Source organism: Aythya ferina (genome assembly GCF_964211825.1).
Source record: "Aythya ferina genome assembly, chromosome: 30".
NCBI lineage: Eukaryota > Metazoa > Chordata > Aves > Anseriformes > Anatidae > Aythya > Aythya ferina.
Genome location: NC_140327.1, coordinates 899,054 through 920,799, shown reverse-complemented (window position 1 = coordinate 920,799; position 21,746 = coordinate 899,054). Strand labels below are relative to the sequence as shown.

Here is a 21,746-nt window from a genome sequence, read left to right as displayed (position 1 = left end):
TGTGACTGAGTACAGTCTCAGTGAGTTTGCTGATGACGCCAAGCTGGGTGGTGCAGTTGACATGTGGGAGAGAAGGGATGCCATCCATAGGGACCTGGACAGGCTTGAGAGAGGGGCCTCCTGAGATTCAACAGGGCTAAGTGGGAGTATTAGAACGAGTCTGGACAAGGTCAAAAGGTGACTGAACGTCTGAAAGACTGAAAGTCTGGGTAACCTTTTCAGTAAAGACAGACTGAGAAAGCTGGTACTATTCAGCTTGGAGAGACCCTACAGTGGCCTTCCGATACATAAGGGGGCCTCAGGGAGTATAGTAATGAGACAAGTGGTAATGTTTTACAGCCAAAAGGAGGTACTTTTAAATTAGATATAAGGAATACATTCTTTCATTTTGAGGTGGTGATCACTGGAACAGGTTTCCCAGGCAAGTTGTGGCTGACCCATCCCTTGCGTCTTTGTGGCCAGAAGCCTCCCTTGCCATAGCAAGGGGGAGAACCCCCCTTGCAAAGCTGCTGCTTAACCTCACCTTTTCCCCATGGCACCTCCTCCACACCACAGAGCCCAATCTCCACATCACAGAGCCCAGAGAAAAGGCCAGGACTGAGGGGAGGGGACGAGGCTGGAAGGGCAGTGGTGAGGTCCGTGTCGCTGTGTGGCCTGGATGCCCTGCAGTAGATGTGCTGGCCAACAGGCCTTGTGAGGTCACCCAGTGCATCACAGAGCACCCCAAGGCAGCAGTGATGGCGCTGGATAGTCAGGTGGCAGAGCCCAGTGAAGGGCTGGCTGTGGGCCTCCTCTGTTGCAGCCAGCTGATAGAGCACGGCAGGAGTAAGGCAGGCAGAGCTCATGGCCACCATGCTCATGGTTACCTTGTCACAGGCTGTGGTAGAGCTTGTGGCATAGCTGCCACAGCCCCAGCCCCTCAGAAGGCACCACAGCTGAAGGACAAAGGCAGATCTTGATATAGAGCCAAAAGAAAAGGAGGTCATTGATGAGTAAGTTGAACAAGACTGGACCCAGTACTTACCCCTGGGGGACACCGGTAGCTACAGGCCTCCAACAAGACTCCGCAGCACGGAGCACAACACTCTGAGCTCTGCCACCCACCCAATTATCAATCTACCTCCCTGTCCATTCATCTAGGCCACGCTTCCTGAGCTTCTCCATGAGGATCTCATGGAAAACAGTGTCAAAGCCTTTCTGAAGTCAAGATATACTACATCCAGTGCTCTCCCCTCATCTACCCAGCTAGTCATCGCAGCATAGGCTATCCAATTGCTTAAGCATGATTTCCCCTTAGGGAATCCATGCTGACTACCCCTCATCACCTTATCCTCCGCATGCTTGAACATGACCTCCATGTCCAGGATGTGTTCCAGTACCTTCCAGAATGTGCTATTCTGGTATTTCTCAGATTAACCTGTGATGTAGGTTGCAGGGTCCTAGACAAAATCAGGGAGTGTCTTTTCATACTCACCTGTTACGTCTTTTGCACATTAAGAGAGCAATGATATAACAGGAGGGAACCTTCAACTACAGCTGAGCTGGGGAAAGAGCTCCTCCACCACACTCAGCACTCACAGGGGAATCCCATCAGGGCCCACGCACTTCAGGATGCCCAGTTTCTTTCTGTGGTTCCTGACCTGAGACTCATCCATCAGGGGGAAGTTTTCCTTGCAGAGGACCTTGTGAAACTCTGGGATTTGGTGAATGCATCTCATTCTGTTTTCGAAGGAGAAGAGAGCCTGTCCTTCCCATCTTGTGATGTTCTGCATCAGGGTCAGAACTACCCTATATATCATAGCAAGCTTGGATCAGACCACAGAAAGAGCAACCAGGATGAAAAGAACCTGGGCACAATCAGGGATGCCATATGAGACGGCAGTGCTAAATACAGATATGGTCCTGTCCACATTGGGATGCTCTAGGAGGAGTGTGTCCACCTAGGCAAGGGACTTACCATTTTCTGCACAGAGATGCTGCTCAAGTCTCTGACATACAGCCAAGTTGGACAAAGGAGAAGGACAAGAGGGAGGAAGACTATGAGCCTTCAGCACGAGAGACCCCCAGAGACCCCCAGAGGGACCACCAGAGACTGATACGCATGCTCCAGTAGGAGGGTTTGGATTCCGGAAACTAATTATATAACCCTATTTTTTCTAGAAGTAGTAATGACTATGTATTAGCCTAGGAGCATAAAAATCAGCTGCTTGATGTAACTGTTGTGTATCTTGGTGGAGCAGAGACTCCCAGCGCACCCTGCACTGTTTGCTTACCTCTATTCCTTTAATAAATTGTAAACTTTGATTGTAACCCTATTTGGGACTTAGCCATTTATTACAAACCGGAAGGGAAAATGGTTCTGGCATGCGACAGGCTCAGACAACCTGTGGGGAGATATCCAGGGGTACTGATAGGGCTGGAAGGCCCTGATATAACAGAGCTCTTTTTCCCCTTGGCTATGGCTTTTGTCTCTGCCATTGGGACCTATGAGATGACACATTGTGCTCCTGGCACTGGAACCATGTGGCCGTCATTCAGCCCTGTGCAGTGGTATTGTACCGTTCTCTTTTTGTTGCCATCATGCACTCTATATCCCACTGCCCTTGAAGAGCATTGTGAGGGACAGAAGCTCTGTTCCCAGAGGCTGGGTGTCAGGCCTTGGTGTTTGCTTTAATAAAACACATCAAGTTTTCCTCCACGTCAGAGCCAGGGTAGTGAATGAGGGAGATTTCAATAGGGAGTTTTTTCTTCAAGCAGCATTCTTTATTGATTTATTTCAATTGCCTGACCTCTCCCATTGCTATTGATCCTGAAGGTCACCTAAGGAGACCTGGTCAGCTTGGAAAAGCAGTCCCTTGAGGCCAGACACTTGGTGGGCAACCTTGCTCCTCACCCCCCCCAACCCCACCATTTCTCTCAGGAGCCACCTGGGACTTGCAGAACTTCTGATGCCATCAAACTTCTTCACTCAAGGCTTCAGCTGCTTGTTACAGCTTCTTTGCACCAATTCACATCTCTTTTCCCCACAGATCTGCCTGCACAGAGGTACTGAGAGCAATGGAGAGGGACAGGCTTCCCATGGAGAGCAATGGGAGTCTCCCAAAACAAAACAAAACAAAACAAAACAAACAACAACAACAACAAAAAATTAGAAATGGACATTTAACAAGAAGAGGCGGGAACACCTGATAGGTGGGAGCGACTGGACTCACATCAGAACAGACACATGACACAGTAATGGTAGCGCAAGGAGAGGGAAGGATCAATATTTCTCATACAATTCAGACACTTCTTAGGAACTCCCCTTCTGGCATGGTGAGAAAACACTTCCATGTCATAAACAGAGCTCAAGTGTTTGAAGCGATGAATATATGCTCTTTTTTATTTGTATTATTTTTTCCTTTGTTAGAATAATTTGTTCACCTTTCAGGCAGACCTTTTTGGTCTTTTTGTAAACACCCAGTGCCACGTTCTGAGGCCCCACTGTACTGGAGGTGTTTGCCTGGGGCTGGCAGCTCAGGTGAGAGCAAAGTGGGGAAACACAGTGGATATCTAAGGCTGGCAGGGAAACAGATGCAGACATGCAACAGCATAGGACAGCATGTTGTGACAGCATGAACACTTCAATCAGACAGCGTTGTGTGAGTCAGCATCCCCGCGTTCTGTCACTTTCCTTATCAGTTGGCACAACTGACCAGGTCTGGCTCCCATTATGGCCTCCCTTATCAGCATCCCTTGGTGCACAGGAAAAGGTCCTTGACCAGATACCATGGAAGGAGCAGAGTCTCTGCTTCTGCATGCCCTTACACAAAACCTCCAGGAGGGTTTGGGAGCTCCTTGATGACATCTGGCTGACACAATTGACTGAGGAGCCACTGAGGCGAGCTGACCTGCAGGACCTCATACTTAGAACTCGACAGGAAGTGCTCAGGGATTTTAAGGAGGTGAGAAGGTAGAGTTGAGGATGCTAAGAGAGGGGACCAAGGCAATGCAGAGAACTTGAGGTGAGCAGACATGGGCCTCTCACTGGCTGAGGGACCTGCTTGAAGGATTTGTTTGGGATAAGGCCCTGCAGAGAGGAAGGCTGCAGGGAGCTGGTTGATGTTTGAGCATCTACTGATAGAATGGATTGCGTTGGAAGGGACCTTCAAGGTCATTCAATTCCAACACCCTGTCACAGGCAGGGAGACCTTCCACCAGACCGGTTTGCTGAAAACCCCTTCCAACCTGGCCTTGAACTCTTTCTGGGATGGGGCATCCACAGGTGGTTCTCTGGGCAACCACCCTGGTAAGGAAAGAATTTCTTCCTCATATCTAATCTAAATCTATGCTTCTTATAGTTTCAAATGACTGCTCCTTGGTCTATCATCACTCTTCAAGCTCATGAATGATCCAACCTGACACACAGGTAGTAAGTAAAGGTGGCAGGAGGCTGGCACAAATGAGAAAGGGACTCCTGACCAAAATCAACAGAATGAGAGGGAGGCAGGTAAATGGTGGGAGCTTGCTGCCTCCCCGCATCAAAAGTTCAGTGATTCTGTACAGGAGAGATTTGTTACAGTTTATGTGTTTAGGGAATGGGAGGAGATCGTGGGGCAAGCTCCTGGCTAGACAGAGGGTCCAGGTCCAGCTGCTGGAGGGATCCATACTTTACTTGTGCCTGCATAGAATCATAGAATATTTAGAGTTGGAAGGGACCCATTAGGATGATTAAGTCCGACTCCTGACACCGCACAGGTCTATCCAAAAATTTAGACTATGTGACTAAGTGCACAGTCCAATTTCTTTGTAAATTCAGAGAGGCTTGGTGAAGTGACTGCTTCACTGGGGAGCCTGTTCCAGTGTGTGACCACCCTCCCGGTGAAGAACCTCTTCCTGATGTCCAGCCTAAGCCTCCCCTGCCTCAGCTTAACACCGTTCCCGTGGGTCCTATCACTGGTGATTAAGGAGAATAGGTCACATGTCTCTCCACTCCCCGTCACGAGGAAGTTGTAGGCTGTGTCGCGTTAAGGGGTGTAGCTGATTAACCGTTACAGGCCCGGTCAGATTCAGGGTACTGAACCAGTCAGACATTCACCAAAACCACATTAACCGTCTGGGGGTCCAGTCAGACATTCACCATCAACGCATTAACGGTCTGGGGGTCTGGTTGGATTCAGAACACTGAACTATCATGGATAACTACCCTCACCCTAGTTACACTTAATGAGAGCTATCCCAATGCAATTAAGTATGGTTTATTACAGCAACAGATAATCAGGCTCTTTTGGATTGCCGGTGATAGTGACTGTCTGCAAAAGCAAGCTAGTATGTATTAAATACACAGGTGTTACAGATGTTATAGATGTTACAGGTGTTACAGGTGTTACAGGTGTTACAGGTGCGCAGCCTAGAAATAAACGCGTTAAAAGGATCAAAGACTCTATAGAGATTTATAAGCAAGTATTCAGATCTCACCCAAAGGCGTCCCAATGGGGGGGGAAGAGAGGCTCAGCCCGTCGACTGGTCCCACGAGTCAGGAGGTCCTAAGGATGTTGTATTTCCTCGGGATGGTATCTCCCCTGACAGTGGTATCTTCCCTAACATCCCCTCTCTCTTGGGCTAATTTATATTATTTTCTATCTTTTAGGTGGAGCTTGAGTGGCAAGCATATCTTAGTTATGATTGGTGTAAAGTTTTCCCGTCTCCATTTAAAGTAATAGGCTCCGAGAAATTCAGGGCACATGCTCAGTGAGGGGTGGTCGCACCTTGGAGGCAGGTAGCTTTCGGGATGGAGGTGTGTTTTGGTATTATAATGATATTATAATGAGCAAAAAGTACCTAGGGTACAGCATTTGTCAAAACATGACAGGTCTTTGGCTCAGGGTGGCAAAAAGTGCAGCTTTGTGCACAAGAACAACCGAGGCCCCACCTGATTACAGAGCCTAGCCGTGGTGTCTCCACTCGACTCTATGCTCTGTGCTGTTCCTTAGGGCTAGCACACCAAGTTTCCCCAGCGCGATAGCATCTAAGGTTGGGAGCCTAGGGAACGCTCAGGTAATGCAGTTATGCCCTACCCTGAAAGCCTCTTCACTGCTTTACCTTTTCCTTAAAAATGTGAATATTAGTTTTATTTTCCTAGTTACTTCAGGCAATTACACCACAGGCTGCAATGAGGTCCCCCCTCAGCCTCCTCTTCTTCCAGCTGAACATGCCCAGTGACCTCAGCTGCTCCTCATATGTCTTCCCCTCTAGGCCCTTACCCATCTTCGTCACCATCTTCATCACCCTCCTCTGGATACTCTCCAACAGTTGAATGTCCTTTTTGTGCTGTGGTGCCCAGAAATACACGTAGTACTCAAGGTGAGGCCACACTAGCGCAGAGTAGAGTGGGACAATCACCTCCCTTGACCGACTAGCAATGTGGTGCTTGATGCACCCGAGGATATGGTTGACCCTCCTGGCTGTCAGGGCACACTGCTGGCTCATATTCAACTTGCTGTCAACCACAACCCCTAGATCCCTCTCTGAGGGGCTGCTCTCCAGTGTCTCGTTGTCCAGTCTATGCGTATAGCCAGGGTTGCCCCGTCCCAGGTGTAGGACCCGGCACTTGTTCTTGTTAATTTTCATGTGGGTGGTGATCGCCCAGCTCTCCAATCTGTCCAGATCTCTCTGCAAGGCCTTTCCACCCTTATCAGTCCACAACTCCTCCAAGTTTGGTGTCATCGGCAAATTTGCTCCAAACACCTTCTAGTCCTACTTCCAAATCATTTATAAAAACATTCAAGAGGACTGACCCTAAAATGGAGCCTAAAAGGGACCCCGCTAGTGACCATCTGCCGGCCTGATGTGGCCCCATTTACCACAACCCTTTGAGCCCTGCCTGTCAGCCAATTGCTCACCTATCATTTAATGTTTTTGTTAAGTTGTATGCTGGACTTTCTATCCAGTAGGATCCTATGGGAAACCATGTCAAAAGCTTTGCTGAAGTCCAAAAAGATCACATCAGCTGGTTTCCCTTGATCGACTAGATGGGTGATCTTATCATAAAAGGAAATGAAATTTGATAGGCAACACCTACCCCTCATGAACCCATGTTGGCTGGGACCAATGACTGCATCGTCCCCCAGGTGCACTTCAGTAACTTCAGGGATCATCTTCTCCATAATTTTACCAGGCACTGACGTGAGACTGACAGGCCTGTAATTGCTAGGGTCTTCTTTCTTACCCTTCCTGAAACTTTGCACAACATTTGGCAGCTTCCAGTCTACAGGGACCTCTCCAGATTCCCAAGAACATTGAAAAATAATTGAGAGAAGTCCCGCAATGACGTCAGCCAGCACTTCAAGCACCCTGGGATGAATCCCACCTGCACCCATGGACTTGTATGGATCCAGGTGGAGCAGCAAATCATGCACACGTTCAAGGGCTGTTGGGAGTTTGTCATTCCCACCGTCGTGGTCCTCCAGCTCAGGGCACCCTGGGTCCCGAAGCCCATCATCAGGGTTGAAGACAGAGGCAAAGAAGGCATTAAATGTCTCTGCTTTGCCTATGTCGTTGTCTGTGAGGAGACTTTCCCCATCAAGTAGTGGACCTATATTTACTTTGGTTCTCCTTTTTCTGTTCACATATCTAAAAAAACCTTTTTTATTGTCTCCCACAGACATGGCCAGCTTCAACTCTAGTTGGGCTTTGGCCACACAAATTGTCTCCCTGCAAACACGAGCAGCATCCCTGTATTCCTTCCTCATCACCTCACCCTCCTTCCAGCAGCCGTACACTTTCTTTTTTCGCCTAAGTTCCAGTAGAAGATCTCTGGTCAGACAGGCCGGCCTTCTGCCCCACCTGCTTGACTTCTGATATTTTGGAATTGCCTGATCTTGTCCTTTTAGGAGGCAGTGCTTAAAGATTGACCACACTGATGGACACAATTGCCTTCAAAAGTGGTTTCCCAAGGGACCTTGCTGCCTAGTTCCCCAGCAGCCCAAAGTCTGCTTTCCCCATATCCAAGGCTGAAGTTTTGGTGGCAGTTTTCCTCCTGTCACCAAAAATTCTAAACTCAACCACTTCATGGTCACTATGACCGAGATGGCCGCCAATTGCCATGTCTCCCACAAGACCCACTCTGTTCTCCGGCAACAGATCTAGGAGGGCACTTTTCCTAGTTGGTTCCCTTAACACCTGCACCAAGAAGTTATCATCTAGTTGTTTTATGAACCTCCTGGACTTGCTTGTGTCAGCTGTGTGGTGATCCCAGTTGACGTCTGGCAAGTTGAAATCCCCCATAAGGACAAGGGGGGTTGATCTGAAGGCATCTCTTAGTTCTGCAAAGAATAATTCATCGGCGTTGTCGTCCTGGCCAGGTGGTCTGTAATAGACTCCCACAACAACATCCCCTTTATTTGTTCGTCCCTTAATCCTTACCCAGAGGCTCTCAACTTTGCCATCGCCAACTTGAAATTCCACACAGTCCAGCCCATGCTTCACTTACATCGCCAACCCGCCACCTCACCTACCCTGCCTGTTCCTCCTGAAGAGCCAGCTATTGTGACACACCAGCCACAGGACTCATCCCACCAGGTTTTGCTTATGCCAATGATGTCGTAGCTGTGGGACTGGGCCAGGACTTCTAGCTCATCTAAGGCCAAGGCCAAGACTTCTAGCTCATAATATATATAGGTATATATTTTCCTGTAAAATACCCTAGCATGGAAACAGCCCAACATTCATTTACTCTGGTCCTGGTTTTGCTTGCATTGTAGTGTCATTGGGTGTTTCAGAGATGGTTCTCATGGTAATTCTTGCCTGGGTAGGAAATTCCACTAAACAAGTACCTCCCTTAGTGCCTTTAGAGTCCTGACACTCCTCATGGTGTTACATAATGAGAGACACCACAGTCAGGGTGAGCCATCTGCACCCAACCATGAACAGGTGATAAAACGGAGCTTCAGTGTGTGGGGGATTGACCTTGGAAATCTCCAGATGTCAGCCAACAGAACTCCCCTGAAGTTGGCAAGGAGAAGTGTATAGTGCTGCACGTGGGGCAGAATACCTGCATCCATTGGGGCAGGGTTGGACGTGAGCAGCCGAGGGGGGACCCTGAGGAGAAGGGCCTGGGTGCTACGAGGACACCATAGGAGCCAGTGGGACATGCTGACAGGGAGCAAGGCCAGCTCCTTATGGGGCTGCACTAGAGGCAGTGGGGGCCATCCAGACCACTTGAGTTATCGTCCGCCTTGACTCAGTGCTGCCATGCCTGTTTCTGGAGCAGTGTGGCCCAGGGTGCAGCTCCTGGTTTTGAAGAAATGCAGAGAAACTGGAGAGTGTGGAGGAGAGGTCTGCCAGGACTGCTTGAGGGGTGGTTTCAGACATGTAGGTGCTTTTCTTCCCAATAGGAAAGAGCATGGGAAAGAATGAATATCACAAAATGCAGCTGTGAGCACTGAGACTGAGGTGGAGGAGAAAGGTTCATTGAAGGACAGAGGTCACTCAGAGCCCTGGCTTTGTGTTTCATGGATTGCTGAGGGTAGATGGAGAGACATCAGTCAAGGCAGGAAGGTGCTCAGGTGAGAACAACGTGGGGAAGCAGGGTGGATACCAAAGTCCTGCAGGGAAACAGATGCAGACAGCATAGACCAGTGTGTGGTGGTTATGGTCAAGGTTCTTTTGCAAGGCTGAAAGTCCCCAACAGAGGGAACATCTTTATCTGCTGATCTTGACTCTTGTCTTTGTCAATGACACCTATGAGGAGAGAGTTTATCCTTACAGCAATAGGGTTTCAATGCCTCCTCATCCCACTCCAGGAGCCTAGGAGATGTCCTCCTGTAGCCTTGTATTTGGCATTGCCCATTCCCACACTGCACTGACCCAGCAAGAGCCCTAAACCCCACTGGAGGAACAGGATCTCCCTTCCCCGAAGCTGGGGTTAAGGCCTGACTCTTGGACTTGATGGGACACATCGAGGTTTCCTCAGCCTCAAGTCCACCTTAACTTTACCTTTGCCTCCGTGTCATCACTGCCTGCACTCTTCTGCTCTAACAAGCCCATGGGGGGGCTTTGTCAGTAATGTCCCTCGGTGGGACTCATTACCACTGGGAGAAGCTTTGGAGTTTGCATCAGACTTTGACTATTTGAGAATTGTCTTCCATTTCCTCTCAGAGTCTGAGGCTCCTGGGCTCTGCTCCAATGCACTGGGGGCTTCAGTAAAATGCTTTGGGCTGAGCCTGTGCTACTGAGCTGAGATGGCTGGTGGGGTGGAGGGAGGGAGCTTCTGGCAAGCAGGCAGCACTGCAGAGAGACAGCTCTGCCCAGGAGCAGCTCCTCTGCAAGGTGCAGCAGGGCTGGGGGCACTGCCTGCAGCTGACATGGGGAGAGGAGAGAACAAGGAGAGGGGTTCATAGTAGCCTTGGGTGGGAACGGAGAGGAGAGGTTACGGGGGGAGAAATCTTCCCAGCCACCTCCCCACGGTAAGTCTCTGGGTGCAGGGCAATGCTGCTGCACACCCTGCCAGGCTCTCCTGGAGCTGGCACAGCCCTCAGCTGATGGGACACTTGGTGAAGGGCATACAGGGTTTGTGTGCTGCAGGGTGGGCGTGTAGGGCCCAAGGGCTGCCTTCTCTTGGGGCCAGTTGCAGGCTCTGAAGTCAGGGGTTCAAGCAGGTGTGCCCAGGGCCGTGGTGCAGAGCAGAGTCCCTGCTGTGCTTTGGGGGCTGTGTGCCAGGGCAGCGCCTCTGCTGCCTGCCAGGCTCAGTACTCAGCGTACCTGGGGAGCTGTCCAGGGGCTGTGGGAAGAAGCTGTGAGTGGAAGGAGTCCCCGTGGTAGGGCAGGGCAGGGTCCTGCTACTGCCCAGAGCCTGCTGCCTGGGGAAGGCTGCTCACAGCCCCATACCTCCCCAGGGCACTTCCCAGCAGAACTGCACAACAAGAGCTACCTGAAGGGAATGCACTTTCTAATGTCTCTGCTGCCATTTGCTGATGTGGTGAGGCAGGGCGATGGTAATGGAGTAGTGGCATCTGTATTAGAGTCAAGGGCTCTTCAAGCATTGCTGCAGGTCTGTGAGAAACCTCAAAAAAATCTCTTCACACACCTCAGCCTACAGACAGTACCAACATCACCTTTGTTATTTCTTGAGGAATTATTTGACCTTCTCCTCATGTACTGCAACAGGGAGATGTCCCTGGCCAGTGGACTTCTCAGATCGCTCCAGGTTCCCTCCTGCCTGTTGTTGTAGACCAGCACTGACTGTTGCAGAGCCTACAGCAGAGCCCCTGCTGGTCGTGGCACTCTCAGCGCACAAACCAGACAAATGTCAAAGAGCGGCAGAAAGCTCTTCCTGAAATGAATGAGACAATGTTTTGCTTTGTGGGTTGTTTGCTGAGATATGCAGTGGATTGTAGTCAAAGAAGTCCTTAAATTTTGCACTGTCATTTCTTTGTTTTGTCAGGCTCCCTTGCCCAGAGGCAGTAAATGTGTAACAGCAGCTCCATCACCAATTTCCTCTTCCTGGCATTTGCAGACACACGGGAGCTGCAGCTCTTACAATTCTGGCTCTTCCTGGGCATCTATCTGGCTGCCCTCCTGGGCAACGGACTCATCCTCACTGCCATAGCCTTTGACCACCGCCTCCACACCCCCATGTACTTCTTCCTCCTCAACCTTGCACTCCTCGACTTGGGAGGCATCTCCGCATCTGTTCCCAAAGCCATGGACAATTTTCTCTGGGGCAAGAGGACCATTTCCTATGCAGGATGTGCTGCACAGATCTTTCTGCTACTTTTTTTCTTTTTAGCAGAGTTTTCTCTTCTTACCATCATGGCCTATGACCGCTACATTGCCATCTGCAAGCCCCTGCACTATGGGACCCTCTTGGGTAGCAGAGCCTGTGCCCAGATGGCAGCAGCTGCCTGGGGCAATGGTTTTCTTCACGCTGTGCTGCACACTGCCAATACTTTTTCAACACCTTTCAAACAAAGCAATGCCCGGGATCCCTTCTGTGAAATTCCCCAGATCCTCAAGCTCTCCTGCTCAGACTCCTACATAAGGGAAGCTGTGATGTTTGTACTTTTTACTTTTCTCCTGCTGGGGTGTTTTGTTTTCATTGCTCTGTCCTATGTGCAGGTTTTCAGAGCTGTGCTGAGGATCCCCTCCCAGCAGGGACGGCACAAAGCCTTTTCCACATGCCTCCCTCACCTGGCTGTGGTCTTCCTGTTTCTCAGCACTGTCATATTTGCCCACCTGAAGCCCCCTTCAGTCTTTTCCCCTTCCCTGGACCTTGTGCTGGCAGTTCTGTACTCGGTGGTGCCTCCAGCATTGAACCCCCTCATCTACAGCATGAGGAACCAGGAGCTCAAGGATGTAATGTGGAAACTGATGGCTGGGTGTATTTCATAAGCCATAAGTTCACTGCATTTTTTGGACAATCACTCACAATGTTACTCATGATAGGCCAAACCTGATTTATATTCTTTTTTTTTTTTTTTTTTTTTTCCCAGTTTTATTAGAATTGTTGTTCATCATTAAACCTCATTATTCATTGTGCCTTGTGTACGTAAACCAATTTAAACCAATTGCAATGACTCTCACTTGCTGAGGTGATTAGCTCCAGGGAAGAGGCATTCTGCAGAGGAGCGGGGGGGATCAAAGTGTGCAGGGGTTTCCCTTCAGGAGTGCCCCCTCTGTAGTAGGAAGGAAGCCTCTAGGGAGTGTAAACAACCAGGAGTGTTGTGCACAGAAGAGGCAAACAGGGCATGGGGTGCTGTGTTGGGTCTGTCTGAGCTGGAGTCACCTTTTCCCTGCAGCAGCCCACACAGTGCTGTGCTCTGCACTCGTAGCTGGAACAGCACTGATACCACTCCAGTGTTGTGTCTGTTGCTGCATAGTGCTGGCACAGCATCAGGACTCTTTCTGAGCCCCCAGGAGCCAGCAGGCTGGACGTGGGCAAGTGATAGGGAGGAGACATTGCCAGGGCAGCTGACCTAAACCAACCAAAGGGATATTCCATAAAACCTGATGTCACACTCAGTAATAAAAAGGGGGGCTCTCGAGGGGGAGGGGGCTGTTCCTCCTGAACAATCACTATGTGTTTTGAGGCCCTGCTTCCCAGGACATGGCCGAACATCGCTCGTTGATGGGAAGTAGAGAATAATTTTTTTTCCCTCTCTCTGTGCTTCCGCGTGGACTTATTGTTTCTTTTGTTTCTTTTTCTCCCCATTCCCTTTCCCTTTAATTAAACCTTTCTCATATCATACCACGAGTTCTCTGTGTTGTATTTTCTCCCACTTCCTCTTTGAGGAGAGGGGGAGTGAGAGAGCGGTTGTGGTGGAGCTCAGCTGCCCACCTTAGTAAAACCACCACAGGGGCCAGTCAGGGTATGGTGTGGCGGTCTGCATGGTAGTTCATGCAGGTAGGGTGCTCCAGTGAGCTCCCGTGTCTACTGGGTCTGGCTGGGATGGAGTTAACTTTCCCTGCAGCAGCCCATACAGTGCTGTGCTCTGCACTTGGAGCTAGAACAGCAGTGGTATCACACCAGTGTTGTGTCTGCTGCTGAGCAGTGCTGGCACAGCATCAGGACTCTCTCTTACCCTCCTAGAGGGTGAGCAGAAAAGTGAGAAAAGAAACATCACCAGGGCAGCTGACCTAAAGGTGCTAGAGACCTCTGCTGTGTGAGTGAGACACATCATCGCTGCAAAACAAGTGCAGAGTTCCGATCCGTGGTTCCGTATTCTCTGCGAGGGGAGTGGGCGGAGATGAACAAAGTGCATGACAGACCAAAAAGAAGTGCTTTTTTATCCAAGTTTTGATTGGTGGTGTCTAATATATGGGCCTGGCGGTGTATCTTGTGATCCTATTTTTTGCTCTTAAATGCTTTGAGTGTGACAAGAAAAAAGGCGGGAGCATTATCTAAGTAACTAACAGTTGAGAAGTGTTGGTGTATATGATGTGGTGTTGGTCAGTTTCCCAAGTACTGGCAGGGGGAGGGGGCAGACATTATCAGAGCGGTAGAACGGAGAGAGTCATTTCTTTGGTGGTTCGGGCTTGAGCCCTGGGAATTTGGTAAGAAGGGGGAGAGTGAATTTATTTAGGCGTCAATACCTTTTAAACCCCCATATTGATGGATACACAGGAGTGATTCCTTGTTTTGTATGGGCTTACTAACAAAGTGCATGAGAAAAATTGGCATTCGGCTTGAAATTCGGTCCTGTTGAAATGTAAATTTTTTGTGGAAAAGATGGTAATATTTGTCTAGAAGACGGAAGGCTGAGTGCTTCATCTCTTTTCCTGAAGTTCTGTGGATTTATGATTGAAACGGGGCTCATTAATAATCTGAAATAATAAAGTTTGTATGTGGGAATAAGAGTTTAATCCCAGAGAATTGGGACATTTGGGAAGAAGATTAGGAAAAGATGGTAAAAACCTGCAGTAAAAAGGTTTGCGTGGAAATTGAAAAAAAGGACAGTAACTAGTAAGGAATAGTAATAAAGAAATACATAAATAAATAAATAAACAAATAAAAGGGAATGGGAAATCAAGGAAATGAGTAATATCCAAAACAAAGACGTTTTAAAGAAAGCCTCCTTGGGTGTATATTGGCACGTTCGAAGGATATTGTTAGAACTAGGAGCACAGAAAGCAAGAACACTTTCACTAAGTATTGCAATCAGTGGTGGCCACTATATAAACTACATGGCCACTTTATGGATCAATCGACTATAACACTATCTTGCAATTAATGTTGTTTTTGAGGAGAGAAGGAAAATAGGATGAAATGTATTATACTGATATATTGTTTCAGCATCTTAGAGGGAAACGGAGTGGAATTAAGTTGGCCCCTGACAGCCTTTGGTGTTGGCATGAGAAAAGTACAGGCTGGAGAAAGACAAAGGAAAGGTTAAAGAGTTGTTGAAGGTGTTAAAGGTGTGGCGTGTAGTATTTAACAGAGCTGTTTGAAGTTAAATGTGCAGGGGAAGAGGATGTAGAAATGTTAATAGTTCTGCCTCAACAGAAGGCTGTGATCTCAAAATCACCAGTGTGAGCCCTTTTGGGCAGAGGGACCATGATGGGTCCGAGAGTTGTCATGGAAACAGAAAAGCAGTTAACTCTTAAAACAACCTGAGTTTATGAGTGAACTTAGATTGCCAATGGGACCGCTCAGGAAACTGTTGACAATTGCATTCCCCTGACCGACCCCACACTGAAACTATAGTGATCCAGGAAATAATGAACGCTAAATACCAAAATCTGGTTAAATTGGGAATTGAGAATCTGTTCCAGCAAGATCCAAAAGAAACCGAATTTTTGGAGCAACTATGAAATGCGATGGAAAACAAAACAAACGAAACTGGAGAAAATAGGGGCTAAATTAGAACAAGGAAAATGGACACTGCCAGACAGGCGAGAGATATTGCCAAAAGCTTATGCGAAGCAACTATTGGGACGTTTACATTCACAAACACATCGGGGTACAAAGGTGTTAAGTGATCATTTACTAAAACAATTTGGTTGCATTGTTTTTTTTTGTTTCTTTTTTTTTTTGTTTCTTTTTTTTTCTTTTTTTTTTTTTTTGAAATAGCAAAGCAAATTACACAATGTTGCTTAACTTGTCAGAAGATAAATAAGAAAGTGTTTTGACAAGCAGCCACGGGAAGGAGAAAAAAAAAGAAAAAGAAAAAAAAACAACAGCGTATGGGCTTTTTGAAAAAGTACAAGTTGATTTCACTGAATTGTCCAAAGTAGAGAGGATAAAATATCTATTGGTAATAGTAGATCATTTAACACAATGGTTAGAAGCTTATCCAGTAGCACGAACTACGGCACAAATGGTGGTAAAAAATCTATTAGAACACCTAATGTACTGGATAATCCAGTACATTGATTCTGATCAGGGCACACACTACTTCTAAAATAATAAAAGTCTTATGTCAATTATTAGGTATTCAGTAGGAATACCATACTCTGTGGTACCCAAAAAGCTCAGAGAAAGTAGAAAGACTGAATCAAACAATAAAACAACAATTGGCTAATTTAATGATTGAGACACAAATGCCCTGAACGAAATGCTTACCATTGGCACTTTTAAACATAAGAACTAAACCACACAGTGAGACTGGGTTATCACCATATGAAATGAAAAGTACCAGTAACTACCGAAACTTGGAGGGTTGAGTCCGCTCCTGGGGAACTGAAATTAAAGCTAAAGAAGAAATAATATTCTGGCAATGAGGCTCTGCATGAATTAAGGATGCCAAATAAAGGGGACAAGCCTGAAGGGAGGAAAGGGAGAAGGCAAGACCGGGGCAGGACCCTCCGCTGCGGTGTGTATGGTCTACCGAGGGAAGCAACCCCTATGGCTATTGACTGCTGAGTGAGAGGGCCTCGATCGGACTTCTCCCACACTAAGGTCAGGTTGTCCCAAGAAAATAACAGAAGAACCTCTTTTTTAAAACCCATATAAAATTGTGATTTGTTTTCCAGGAGCTGGACCACTCTGACAGGCTGAAGGAAAACACAAGCCTGAATCGACCCTGAAAGTGGGCCCAACGTAGGCAGAAGATGGATCCTGGGCCTATAGGACCCCAATATATATATATACTTCATAGAATAATTAGGTTACAAGCTGTAACAGAAATAGTTATAAATAAAATCGGAGATGCACTTGGATTAATTGCAAAGCAAAATACCAAGATGAGAACTGCTTTGTATCAAAATGATTTAGCTTTGGATTATTTACTAGCACAAGAAGGAGAAGTCTGTGGAAAATTTAACTTTAGTATTTGCTGTTTAAAGATTGATGATGAGGGTGTTTCTTCCCAGTAGCTGGTAGAATGCTATGTTCTGGCTTAGGATGAGGAGAGTGCTGATAATATGCTGATGTTTTAATTGTTGCAGAGCAGTGCTTACACCAAGCCAAGGACGTTTCAGCTTCTCACTCTGTCTTGCCAGCGGGCAGGCTGGTGGTGCAAGAGCTGGGAGGAGGGCCAGACTGCTCGGGGTTAGGCTGGGCATCGGACAGCGGGTAGTGAGCAGTTGCATTGTGCATCACTTGTTTTGTACACCTTATTACTAGTAGTACTATTATCACCATTATTGTCATTATTATTGTTATTATTATTTTCTTGTCTTTATCTGAACTCACAGGCTTCACTTTCCCATTTCTCTCTCCCATCCCAGAGAAGGAGGGGGGGAGGTGAGTGAACGGCCGTGTGTTCACTCACCTCCCCCCCTCCATGTGATCTGGGAACTACTTGGGTGCCCAAAGTAGTGCTTGTGAGCCCTAGGACATGTTTCTCATCAAAGGAAGGACCCTGGGTGTCCCACAGAAGTGCATGGATGCTCTGGGGTGATGCTTGGGTGCTCCAGAGAGATGTCTGTGTGCTCAAGGAAGGTTGCTTGGCTCAAGCGAGGAGATGCTAGTGTGCCCTGGAAAAATGCTTGGGGATTCCAGAGATCCTTGGGTCCTCCAGGAAGGTGCTTGTGTTCCCCAGAGAGATGCTTGTGTGGTTTCTCCAAGGAGGTACTTCATTGCTGTGTGCAGATGCTTGGTCCTGCAAGGATTTTCTTGGGTGCCCCATGGAGATGCTTGGGTGCTCACGGTTGATGCTACTCTTCCACAGAGAGGTGCTTGGGTCTTCTACCAAGAAGGTATTAGACAGAAGTATGGAGATGCTTGGGTGCTTGAAGGATATTCTTATTTAGGGTAGATTTTTGAATGCTCTAGGTAGGCACTTGATGTCTCCAAGGAGATGCTTTTGAGCCCCATCATGATGATTCAGGAGGTGCTTGGGTTCCCTGGCTTGAAACTTGCATGTCAAGGGATGTGCTTTGGAGCATGAGGGGATTGTTTGGATGCCTGGGAAGGTTTGGGTGCACAGAAAAGCTCTTGGTGTTCTCCAGGAGGATGCTTCTGTGCTGTTACAAAAGGGTTGTGTTGTTGTGGTGGTTTTACTTGGGTGGGCGGCTGAGCTCCACCACAACTGCTCTCTTACTCCCCCTCCTCAAAGAGGAATGGGGAGAAAATACAATGAAAAGGGCTCAAGGGTTGAGATAAGGATGAGGAGATCACACAGTAATTATCGTGACGGGCAAAATAGACTCGGCATAGGGAGATAGTACTTATTACTAACAAGCTAGAGAAGTGAGAAACAAAGGAAAGAAACCAAAAGCACCTTCCCCCCTCAACCACCCTCTTCCACCTCCTCCCCCCGGGTGGTGCAGGGGACTGGGGGAATGGAGGTTATGGTCAGTCTACAGTGCTTCTTTTCCACTGCTCCCTCTCGATCACTCTCGTCCCCTGTGCTGTGGGGTCCCTCCCACAGGATGCAGTCCTTGCTGAACGGATCTGGCATGGGCTTCCCACAGGCAGTAGCTCTTCCAGAACTGCTCCAGATATGGGTCCGTACCACGGGGTCCATCCCTCAGGAGCAAACTACTCCAACCTGGCTCCCCCATGGGCAGCAGCTCCTGCCAGGTCACCTGCTCCTGCGTGGGCTCCTCTCCACTGGATACAGGTCCGGCTTGGGATCTGCTCGGGCAGGAGTCTTCCACAGGCGGCAGCCTCCATCGGTGCAGGGCCACCTGCTCCACCATGGTCTCCTCCACGGGCTGCAGCGTGGAACCCTGCTCCACCGTGGTACTCCATGGGCTGCAGGGGGACATCCTGCTTCACCATGGTCCTCACCACAGGCCGCAGGGGACTTCTGCTCCGGTGCCTGGAGCACCTCTCCCCCTCCTTCTGCACTGACCTTGGTGCCTGCAAGGCTGTTCCTCATTCCTCTCCCTCTCCCAGCTGCTGTGTGGTGCAGCGTTTTTTCCCGTCTTAAATATGCTCTCACAGAGGTGCAAAACAACATCGCTTATTGGCTCAGCTCTGGTCAGCAGTGGGGCCCTTACCAAATATGGGGCAGCTTCTAGATCCTTCTCACAGAAACCACCCCTATGGCTCCCTGCTACCAAAACCTTGCCACATAAACCCACTACACACATCACCTTCCCATAGATTGAGATCAGATTTGTCAAGCAGGACCTGGCTTTGATAAACCCATGCTGACTGGGCTTCCTCACCTGATTGTCCTGAAAGTGTTGTGTAATGGTACTCAAGACAATCTGCTCCATGAGCTTCCCCAGCTCACAGGTCAGACTGACAGGCCTTTAGTTCCCCAGATCTTCCTTCTGGCCTTTCTTTTACATGGCTGTCACATTTGCTAGTCGCCAGTCAACTGGGACCTCCCCTGATAGCTTGGACTGCTGGCAAATGATGGAAAGAGGCTTGGTGAGCACTTCAGCCAGCTCCCTCAGTACCAATGTGTGGAGCCCAAATAGCCCCCTAGACTTGAGTACATTGAAGCAGAATAGCAGTTCTCTAACCATTTCCTTGTGGATTATGAGGGCTTCATTCTATTCAATATCTTTATCTACCAGCTCAGGGGGTTGAGTACAAGGGGAACAACTGGTCTTGCTGCTAAATATTGAGGTAAAGATTGCACTAAGTACCTCAGTCTTTTCCTCATCTCTTCTTATTCTGTTTTCTCACATCCAATATAGGATGAAGATTCCCCTTAATTCTCTCTCTCTCTTTTTTTTTTTTTTTTTTCCTTATGTATTTGTATTTAAAAAAACAAACAAACAAACAAAAAACATTTTTATTGTCTTTAAAAGTAATAGATGTATTGAGCTCCAGTTGGGCTTTAGCCCTTCTAAATTTTTTCTTTGCACAGCCTAACAACATTTAGGACTCAGCTTCCGAGCATACTTGTGTTATCCAGGATCCTGAAGGAGAAGACACCTCCATGCTAAGGCGCTGTCGTGCTGCTGGATGGCTGTCTGTGGGCAGCTGGAGTGAGGCCTCAGCACCCCCGGCTAGGAGGGAAGAGCTGAGATTCTGATCAGGTATACCAGAAATGAGGTGAGGATTCTGTGCAGCCTCACTTCGACTGGGGCTTCTCTGCTCTCAGCTGTCTCCACTTTCATCTTGGGAAAACACAGAAGTGTGATCATCGTCCTAAGAATTATAGGGCTAACTACTAGAAAATAAAGCAAAGAATTTACACCTTGCTCTACAGTGTTTTCGGATGAGTTGCATGTAACAACACAGCAAAGCTCATTGATCTGATAAGTGGATTGCACTTGAGTTTCCCCCATGTTCCTGCTTTCCTTCTGCTGCACAGCAGGAAGGACTCCTCTGCAGCCCAAAGCAGCCCCTGCTCCCAGTGCCACTCTCAGTCAGCCCCAGCCACAGCTCAAGCAAGAGAGCTGCAGAAAGGTTTTCCTGCAAAGAGGGAGGCTCAAGCTGGAGGGTGCTCTTAGACTTGAAATAGGTTTTCCTCAGAGAGGTTTTCTAATTTTGCTCTACATACTCCTCCTTAACAGAAAACTGTGTTCAATGTCAGACAATGCCCAACATCAGCTCTGTGAGTGAGTTCCTCCTGCTGGCATTCGCAGACAGGCGGGAGCTGCAGCTCCTGCACTTCACGCTCTTCCTGGGCATCTACCTGGCTGCCCTCCTGGGCAATGGCCTCATCCTCACCACCATAGCCTGTGACCACCGCCTGCACACCCCCATGTACTTCTTCCTCCTCAACCTCGCCCTCCTTGACCTGGGCTGCATCTCCACCACTGTCCCCAAAGCCATGGCCAATTCCCTCTGGGACACCAGGACCATCTCCTATCAAGGCTGTGCTGCACAGGTCTTTATATTTGTCATCTTGATTACAGCAGGGTTTTATATTCTCACCATCATGGCCTACGATCGCTACGTTGCCATCTGCAAGCCCCTGCATTACAGGAGCCTCCTGGGCAGCAGAGCTTGTGCTACCATGGTAGCAGCTGCCTGGGGCAGTGGCTTTCTCAATGCTGTCCTGCACACGGCCAACACATTTTCCCTGCCCCTCTGCCACGGCAATGCTGTGCACCAGTTCTTCTGTGAAATCCCCCAGATCCTCAGGCTTTCCTGCTCAAATGCCTACCTCACAGAATTTGAGTTGCTTGTTTTCAGTTTTTCTTTACTCTTCAGTTCTTTTGTTTTCATTGTGTTATCCTATGTGCAGATCTTCAGGGCAGTGCTGAGGATGCCCTCTGAGCAGGGCCGGCACAAAGCCTTTTCCACGTGTCTCCCTCACCTGGCCGTGGTCTCCCTCTTTGTCAGCACTGTCCTGTTTGCCCACTTGAAGTCCTCCTCCGTCTCTTCCCCATCCCTTGACCTTGTGGTGGCAGTTCTGTACTCAGTGGTGTCTCCAGCGGTGGACCCCATCATCTATAGCACGAGGAACCAGGAGCTCAAGGATGCCTTGAGGAAACTGATGACCTGATAAGACCTGATAATCTTTAAAAAAAAAAAAAAAGCCCATTGTCTTCTGCATATGACTCATAAAGCATTGCAGGAACAAGGTTATCTTTTGGTCATTTTTCATACTCTGGAGAATGCCATGACAAGCTCAGAGCTCTGGGGTGTATGGGCAGGGGGTTCAGCAATGACTGAGCAGGCCATTGCTCATTGCTCACTTGCTCTTCGGGGGATAGGATTTCCCAGAAGAGCAGGGCCTGCTGTATGTGCATGGAAGACATGGAAAGAGAAACCCAATGCTGGTGACAGCAGGCACATCATATGTGTGTGGAGAGATGAACACGAAGGAGCACAAAGGCCATCAGCTATTCCTAGAAGTCTCATGAAGGCCAGCTGGACAGATAGTGTCACAAGCATTCTCCTCAAGAAACTGGCTGCTCTTGGCTTGGACTGGCGCACGCTTCGTTGGGTTAGAAACTGGCTGGATAGCCGG

The 21,746-nt window shown here is 48.4% G+C and overlaps 2 protein-coding genes across 2 annotated transcripts; both read left to right on the top strand.

Annotated features, from left to right (window-relative positions):
* Positions 1 to 11,445: 11,445 nt before the first annotated feature.
* LOC311425402 (olfactory receptor 14C36-like) lies at positions 11,446 to 12,369 on the top strand (the record flags this gene model as incomplete). The annotated part of the gene is made up of 1 exon (XM_084501270.1): positions 11,446 to 12,369. One exon carries the CDS (start codon positions 11,446 to 11,448, stop codon positions 12,367 to 12,369), a length of 924 nt encoding a protein of 307 aa, XP_084357396.1.
* Positions 12,370 to 20,363: 7,994 nt separating this feature from the next.
* On the top strand, positions 20,364 to 21,278 carry LOC311425443 (olfactory receptor 14J1-like; the record flags this gene model as incomplete). Its single annotated transcript, XM_084501311.1, has 1 exon — positions 20,364 to 21,278. The coding sequence occupies one exon, from the start codon at positions 20,364 to 20,366 to the stop codon at positions 21,276 to 21,278; it is 915 nt and encodes a 304-aa protein (XP_084357437.1).
* Between the last annotated feature and the right edge of the window lie 468 nt (positions 21,279 to 21,746).